The 8,457-nt window shown below is 43.7% G+C and overlaps 1 protein-coding gene across 2 annotated transcripts; it reads right to left on the bottom strand.

Annotated features, from left to right (window-relative positions):
- Positions 1-595: 595 nt before the first annotated feature.
- On the bottom strand, positions 596-8,119 carry LOC120021630 (F-box/WD repeat-containing protein 2-like). Of its 2 annotated transcripts, XM_038965436.1 has the most exons (8): positions 7,685-8,119; positions 6,694-6,980; positions 5,048-5,270; positions 4,421-4,615; positions 3,926-4,059; positions 3,490-3,576; positions 3,096-3,265; positions 2,558-2,846 (listed from the first exon to the last, which is right to left on the bottom strand). In XM_038965436.1, exons 2-8 carry the CDS (start codon positions 6,958-6,960, stop codon positions 2,558-2,560), a joined length of 1,365 nt encoding a protein of 454 aa, XP_038821364.1. In that variant the 5' UTR covers positions 6,961-6,980; positions 7,685-8,119. The 2 variants fall into 2 exon arrangements, with proteins under 2 accessions (XP_038821365.1, XP_038821364.1); XM_038965437.1 differs by lacking the exon at positions 7,685-8,119 and having other exon boundaries at positions 596-2,846; positions 6,694-6,960.
- Between the last annotated feature and the right edge of the window lie 338 nt (positions 8,120-8,457).

Here is an 8,457-nt window from a genome sequence, read left to right on the forward strand (position 1 = left end):
TATCCACTTCTGTCATTCGCGTATCAGGTGTCGCAGCTGTAATCAGTGCGTTGCATCCACTACAGCCCTCACTCACCCGCGTCTATTCCGCCATCAGTTTAAAAATATATAGAATTTACATGCTGACCAGACCGGACGCGAGCGTCGCAGTAGAAATCCATGTTATTCAATTATTGCACCCATACTGCTCGCACGCTCGCCAACGAGCGTCTGCGTTGCCAAGGGCTAAAATGAACTCCTTTCTATTTCTGACGCTGATCGAGCTGCAAGTCCTGCCTCTCCCATCTCCTCATTGGTTTATAGAAGCAGGTACCCACCTCCTCATTGGTTATACCCACATGGGTGATTGAAAGACGAACTGTGTTGCCGGTAGTCGTGGTAAAAGTGTAGATGCCAATCACCATATAAATTCAAAGATGAAAAAGCCTGGAAGGATGAGAGATGACTCGGTTGGCCGTTTTATGTGTGGATTAATTATCGGAGTAGAGGACCTTGTGCATTTCAAGTAAAATAACTCAATGTTTATATCCCAGGACAAATTAGCTAGCAACAGCAAGCTAGCTAAATAGCCATTAATGCTTTTCGACCTGTCCCCAAATTAATGTAATTGGTTCAGAGTTTGTTTTGATATTTTAACCTGCGTGTCGTGATGGCGTTTGGTGTGGAGGGACAAAATAAATGTATGCACGATGGCGAGCGAGGACGCAGAGTCTTCTGTTAGATGTGTACATTTGTTACTTTGGAATAGCGAGCAATGTTGATACATTGTATTATTTCATCGCCTGTTATTACCAAGAACACAGACCAGTCCAAGTAGTTCAACGGCATGCAGTGTCAGAGGTGAAATGGAGCACTCTTTCGCGACAGGCATGCTTTACAGCAACAACAAAAAACGTTGTCTTTAGTTGGCCTAAATGTTCAAAAAATATTACCCATATTAACGGAATGCCTTTTTCCCCTTTCTATCGGGATTCGTGCGCATTTGATATAATTTCACAAACCATGTCGCGGGCCGTTTTAAACTAATCCCGGGTTGTTAAATATTGGTTTGATTACAAACAACATTCAATCATGTTATCTAGCTAGCCAACAACCTGGTAATTGACAGTAGGCTTAGGCACATTTGATTGGCACAGGAAGGAAAAGGGTTTGCTACTTAACTATATCATACTATAAACTATATCAAAAATCGATTACTTTCTGGTGCTCCTTGAATTCTGTTTGGTGCCTATCCTTTTAAAAGTTGTTAGCATGGGACTATGTGTGTTTCTGGGAGGGAGAGTGGTGTGTATGAGCGTGAGGAAATGTCTTAACTGAAGAGTAAAGGTTCCAAGCAGTGTTTTCCCCTTACTGACAATGACATGCAGATCATTATGCATGTATATTCCTCCAGCCAAATATGACCAAATCAGCCATTCTATTATACAGTGTGAAGTTAAATTCAATGTGTTGTATTGAGTAGAAGTGTGAATTTCAGTGACAGGTTTTTGGAGAACGTTTGGGAAACAAGTTTCTGAGGGACAGACAGGGCGAACAGGATGGTCGGCCACTTATTTTTCCAACGTGGCATCATGATACTTGGCCTGATGTAAAATGTTGGTATCGTGACAAGCCTAGTAAGTTTAGAAAGACATTGTATGCGGTTGGTTATAGTATGGAGAGTACGAAAGATAATAAAAAATATATATACAATTACAACATTCATTATCTCATTGCAATGTGCCTGGTAATAATGAAATTCTAGTTTGATTTGTCACAGCTAGGTGAATATTCAAATCAAATCAAAAGGCACAACTTAATGTCAAGTTGACTTTTAAAACAAGCACCCCTAAGAAAAGCATTATCAAACAATGGATTTACATTGAATATCCAACAACGCTTCACATGGTACAAATCCGATGCACCAAACCACTTTGAACATTTCAACATAAAACTCTCATGGGGATGGTTGGTGACAGTCTAGGCAAAACGTAGGACACACTGTGCCAAAGTCATAGATGTACTTTCTTGTAACGAAGTATTGTGTTAAGGCAACTTCCCGCCTCGTAACTGCTTGAAGAACCTTGTCCGAAGTTTAAAAGTTCTGATACATGGTAATACAAGGGAAATATCTACAGCTGTAGAGCCTGACTTGTTTTGCAATGTTTTTGTAAAGTTGTCACAGTCTAATGGTTGTAGACCATGCAGTTTTTCGAGAGTTCGGTCTTCATTAAGCCACCGTTCCGGTCCTTGTATTTCCTTCAAAGTGAGAAGACCCATGGCAGGGTTGGAACTAAAATTAACTGCTGCCTTGGCCCTCTGAACTGGGCCTTTCTTCCCCTTGTATTCATAGCAGCGTTTCGGTGCGTCTTATGGTTGGCGAAGCCATCTCCAATACTCTATCTGACAGCATGTCACATGATGCATGTATGTATGAGAGCACGTGTCAAAACAAAAAAAGGTTAAACAACTTTGGCCCATGCATTATCTAACTTGATGTTGGGTTTAGAAAGTCAGAGCACCCTGTTTACATGGCAATTGACAACCTAGCCCTCGTAGGTTTCGCCCATAGCTTTCTTTATCGGTTTTCTTTCCACAGAACCAAGTGAATGCTATGGTCAGGCATGCTCGTGGCGAACACGAGGCCAGAGTCATTTCGCCCATCCAGCCCATTGAGCCAGGAGGTGACTCCCGGCAGGAAGCTGGAACCTCGTTTGGACTTTCTGTAGGCAGGCAGAGGCCAACGACCCGATATCTTTTCTGTCCTCAGGTCCATGACATACAGGAAGTCGGTGTCGAAGAGGAGCGAGAACACCTCGCCGAAGCTGAGCAGGGAAAGGTTGGCGGGGTCCTGCGTTTTGATGACCCTGGAAAGAAGGAGATTCAGCAACTGATTGTTGGCAGGTATGAAGGGCTCCGATACATTCCATGTATGAACACCCACACAACTCCTTTTGTTCGCAACCATGGATATTGTGAGTCATATACTCCAAAGTTCTGAGGATTCTGTGGCTTATTCACAGCAAGTCTAGCAAGGAATCAAGTCGTTTACAACCTGGTTGTTTTGAGGGTTAAAGTTCTGTTTCTATCAGGAAACAAGGCCCTGGGCAGTTTACCTGAGGATATCGAAGCTGGCAAAGTCCCACTGGTAGACCCCCAGGTCCGAGCTACAAACGACATAGCGGCCGTCAAACTGCAGGCGAGGCTGCAGACACACACTACGGTCCTCTGACACGGACAAGGTCTTCAAGCACTTGCAGTTGATTTCCCTGCCTATAGGCCAAATCTGTGAAATAACCAATGATACACACACATTCATTTGTTTATATGTGTGTGAATATATGCATCTCTGTAGAGAAAGCAGCACTGTGGTCAAACTGTGCTGAGGGGGACACTGTATGGAGCCATCTTAAGTATTACAGTGACAAAAGACAAAAAGCACAGGGTTAAATTATTGCATGAAAGTTGAATGGCAGCAGATGCAAAGAACTAATTAATGAACCATATTACCTTTATTTCATATTTGTCAGCACTCAACAGAATGTAGTCGCCAGGACAGTGTACCATGGATTCTACTTCACTCTTCTGAAGAATCACCTACACAAGGGAAACGGTTTGTGAGACGAGTTTGGGTCCTTCATCTAGTATTCTTATTGAACAGTTTGTAAACAAAATGTACCCGCAAAACAAAAGCTGTGAATGTGCTAGATAGGGCTTTGCTATAGATTGCAACTGCAAACCCTTCTCCTTTCATCCATTTGCACAAGACAATGGGCACAATCACTGATCTACAAATCACCTTGCATCCCAAATATCTACTCAAGATTAGCAAAACATGTTGTGCAATTCTGCCCCAGGTCCTCAACGGATACCCACAAACATGCCGATTCAATTTTCCAGCAATCCTTAACATAACCAAGGACAGGAGATTGATAGGCAGGTTTACCTTGGTGACCCACTCAGTATGTCCCGTGAGGGTGTTGAGGCAGGCGCCTGCCGACAGGGACCACACCTTCACAGAGAAGTCGGCCGAGCCGCTCACCAGTGTGTCCAGGTCATCCTTGTAGTCCACGCTGAACACTGCCAGAGGCAAGGAGAGAGACCTGGCTTTAGTACACCAACACACATGGCTCTGCCATTTGTGACCATCATAATTCGTAGCCTTAAGAATGAATTTTTTTTGTAAAATAGAGCTATTTAGACACTGATAAGGTCTCTACAACCGGTCTATGGAGGCTACTTGGAGTGGTAGCTCCCATGCATAAAATCAGAGTTCATATCTGCCTGTCAATCAAAAACCCACTGATCAGCACAGTCCAGCTGTCTCTAGGAAACAATGCCTAACTCACAAAAGTTATTTCCTATAACCCAAAATGAACAATGGATGTAACACCCCTAAGTCAGGAACTGGGAAAGGTAGGGACCCCAGCAGTACGCTGACCTGCACCCGTGTGCCCACGGAACTGCTGGATCTTGGCACCTGTGCTCCACTCCCAGCAGGCGATAGTGTTGTCAAAGGACCCAGTCACCAGCTTCTGCTCGTCAAACTTCACTGTGGCGCAGGTGTGCGTCTGAATGCCGTAGATGCACTGCCCTGTGCGGACGTCCCACAGTTTGGCAGAAAGGTCATCAGAGCCTACAAGATCATTTGTGAATTTTACAACGAGGATAGCCTGATGAAAACAGCTCGGCTGTCGAAACGTTGGTGAATTAAATTATTGCACCGGAGCTGGAGGTTGCAGCTTTAACATTTTATTTTAAAGAAATGCCATCAGAGCCTACGAAATAATTTGAGTTTTACAAATGAGGAATTAAACAATTACATGTATGAATGTAACGACAACATTTTAACAGACGACAAAAGACCTCCAGCAAACTAGCGATTGTTACAGATACTACATTTTGCACAAAAGTGCCAATTGAAGCATTATCCACAGATGCTAACACCTAAACCTTAAATTCAACCTAACAGGCAAAAGAGTAATAGGCCACCTGGCCAAATTTATGGTAGGAGAACACTGAAGACCACTCCACCACACCCCAGAATGACCATACGCATATAACCCACCTGTGCAGAGAAGGCCGTCCTTGTAGTAGAGGGCGTAGACGCGCGCACTGTGCCCGATGAGCGACGAGGTCTCAAAGGCCTCCTGGTCCTTCAACTGCATCATGCGCAGCTTGGCCTTGAGGTAGATACCCTTCCAGTGGGACGCGTCCTGGATGGAGTCATCGATGCGCCAGCCCAGGTCCCGGCACACACCCTGCCACACCTCCGTGCACGCACTGATCACCTACGGGAGTTATCAAAAGGATTATATAGTTCAACCGGAACCGAGGACAAAGCAACCCAAACAAACGTCAAATCTAACTAACTAACCGAGGCAAATCTTAGGAGGAAAAATGTGGAGGTCCAATATCAAAGTTCACCTCAATAACGTTGGAGTAAGTACCATTTTACAACACACGTTAAAATAGGTCCTTACTTGCACCACACCATTAGTACATTTCTCAATCCAAAATATTATCAGTAACCACGTTTCCATCCTGTTATGCGAGTAAAGTCATAGCGTACCAAAAAATTTAAATCATGACAGCTGTGATGGAAACAGGAAGTTTCGGTTCAATTTTATAAATATAGACACATTTTTTTGTTCAACATGGTGGGATCTTTTTGTGTATGTATAATTAATTGTGGTGGAAACGCCTTTATGCTCCAATATTGATATAATAACCAACATATCAAAGTCAACTTATAGTCACATGATGATACGGATGTGTGGTACTACCACTCAAACAATGCAGTTTATTAGTCTACAGATGAAACAAGTTATGATGACCTTCACAGGGTGGTGAAAGTGCATTGTGATGAGCTTGATGCTCCTTTCCAATAAACATTGAGGGTCTTATTCTGGTGGCATGATGATCGATGCTTGACAAATAAAAATATTCTCAATAACCATAATAACATCATGTAGACTAGCCTACCCGCACTGTATCTGCCAACTGTTGGCTTGAGCACACGTGCCAAGACCAGAGGAGGCACATTTGCCATTTATCACAACAGTTTGTGACCAAACTATCAGTACAGTTGAAAATGAGGTGGAAACACATTGAGAACTTGATTTTTATTAGGTAAATGAAAACTTAAGCAAAAAGAAAATGTTCTGTGTACTCTCGTTATCCACAACAAGTATGTTTGGTGGAAACACCACTGGTGGGAGAATGCACATTTTCTTTATGCTGATTCTAAGATATTCCCATGAAAATCTGTCACCAATTGGATGGAAACCTAGCTAGTGTCACATGTGGGAGACCCTGGCCTTATTCAATTGCTTGCACACCAGCTACTAACAAATACCCCTTCAAACATACTGAGTTGTACTGTGCTGGCCTGGTTATGCATCCACCAATAGTTGGACAGAACCACACTGGAAAGGTGAAAGTAGAAAAAGAACCAAGCCAGCACAGTATGGTTCAGGTCAGCACGATGGTGTGAAAAGGGTATAACATGAAGCCTGGGCCACATTCAGTTTCCAAACATTGCAGATAGAAATGCCATGAATAGAGCCATCCCTTGTTCATGTGTGTCCTATATAACATGTTTTTCTATCTGAACGTTCCAAAACAGTGTGTCCTGCTGAATGCGCCACAGACCTTTATCGTACTGCTTATACACCACCAGAGATCCAACCACCATGACAGAGAGAGCCTGACCTTATTCCACTGCTTGCACACCAGGCAGCAGGTGAGCAGGGTCTGCGGGTCGAGCCAGTGCAGCAAGTAGAAGGTGAGCTCCAGGGGCAGCAGTCGCAGGAAGTCCCGCTTGAGCAGCGCCTCCAGTCCGTTGGACAGGTGCCGCAGCTGGACTGCACCGCTCAGCGAGATGAGTTGGTCCAGGGACTGGTTGCGCTGCTGGTCGCTCAGTGTAAGGAAAGAGGCGGAGACCGACTCCAGCCACCCCTCAAAGGCCGCCTTCTCCATGGACACATGAGAACGTCGACCTGCGGTTACAGGGTTCAGTAAACGTTACATACCATTATTATGTGTTTAAAGGTAGACTCGGCGACATGGCGTAGATGCAGAAAGTAAACAAACAACTTAGTAGGTACATTTCTGCAACAGCTAAGAGTGTTGAAGCGCGAGGCTCAACTTCTCGGTTGTTTTGGTCCCGTGGCTACCAAACTAACAGCGTGAAGCGAATCCGTGCACATGGGTGGATCATGTGTGAGAGTGAAGTGTTGTGTATCGCTAATCTCAATAACTGCAGTGCTGCTCGTGGCAACATCATTTGGCTGAGTTTACCTTTAAAGCGTAGTTAAAATACATTCTCAAAGATCACCTTTGACTGTTTAGAATATTTCATTAACACTACCAGCAAATGTATACCTCAATCGTTTACTTAGGCCTAACTAGCTAACGTTACATACTTCACAAGTTTAAGGCAACATGAGTTCTTAGCTAACTAACGTAGAGACAAGACTGCCTCTGTTGTATCGAGTAGGACATCTACTGTTCTGACTAGCCAGCTAGCTTTGCCCCTTTTATTTAAAGTAATAGCTAAGAGTTCAAGGAATGTAACTAGCATTTGTAAAGTTAACGTTGCTAAGCTAGCTAGCTAACGTTAGTTTCAGTAGTATGGTGCATTGTACACTAACGTGAACATGTAGGTGATCTAGCTAGCTGTAGAAACGGTAGTACAACTTACCATTTCCCGTAGAACCCGTATCTGTGGGAGGTATTGTGCTAGCTAGCTAGCCAAGGCGGACGGGAAAACCTGTTATTCTTTGCGTTCTACAAAACAATAGAACGCTACTTAGAACTATCAGAATATTCAATTTTGCTAATGTCAAAAGGTCATTAGTTTATCAGCTTATAAAATAAACGTTACGTTAGCTTTTCTGGCTGGCTAGCTAGCTGGAATGAGGGAATCTGCTTCTTTCCGAAGTTAACGGATAGGTAATGTTACACGCACCAATACTCTTGCGTATACAGTCACGTATTACCTAAACGTAGATGAATACATTTACTACCGTTAAGCTAGCTATATCCAATCTAACTCGATGGATGCACCCACTGAGGTAATGGCTGGAACCATAGAGATAGATAGAGGACTCATTTTTGTGTCTGTGACAGCATAGGCAGCGCCATTGAGGCAATCTCCGGTTTGAAGTAGTCCATTTTCTTTTTCGCGTTTGCCTTAGCCCTCCTCATGACCCGGTTGGACATGACTCCAATAGGGTCACCAGGACGGATCAGCCAATGAAGTCGGAAGTCCTACCTAGTTGACCACATTAAAATGGTGGAAGCCCTCAATTGCGCTGCCTATACTACAATGTAATTTTGGCCACTAGAGGCCTCTATCATTCTCTATGGATGCATGCCTTATGTTGCAAACGTTCTTCCGGCTACTTAGCGATGGTTTTCCGGGTCAATCTCACTTTTTTCAAAATAAAAGCCAGCTTTATGATTTTGGATTCA

This window comes from Salvelinus namaycush, chromosome 26, assembly GCF_016432855.1.
Source record: "Salvelinus namaycush isolate Seneca chromosome 26, SaNama_1.0, whole genome shotgun sequence".
Classification (NCBI taxonomy): domain Eukaryota; kingdom Metazoa; phylum Chordata; class Actinopteri; order Salmoniformes; family Salmonidae; genus Salvelinus; species Salvelinus namaycush.

Coding starts and splice junctions, on each gene's coding strand:
- LOC120021630 (XM_038965437.1), bottom strand. CDS start 6,960: ATGGAGAAGGCGGCCTTTGAGGGGTGGCTGGAGTCGGTCTCCGCCTCT. Junction 3,266..3,489: donor CTGACAAATATGAAATAAAG/GTAATATGGTTC, acceptor GTTATTTCACAG/ATTTGGCCTATAGGCAGGGA. Junction 2,847..3,095: donor GCCAGCTTCGATATCCTCAG/GTAAACTGCCCA, acceptor CCTTCTTTCCAG/GGTCATCAAAACGCAGGACC.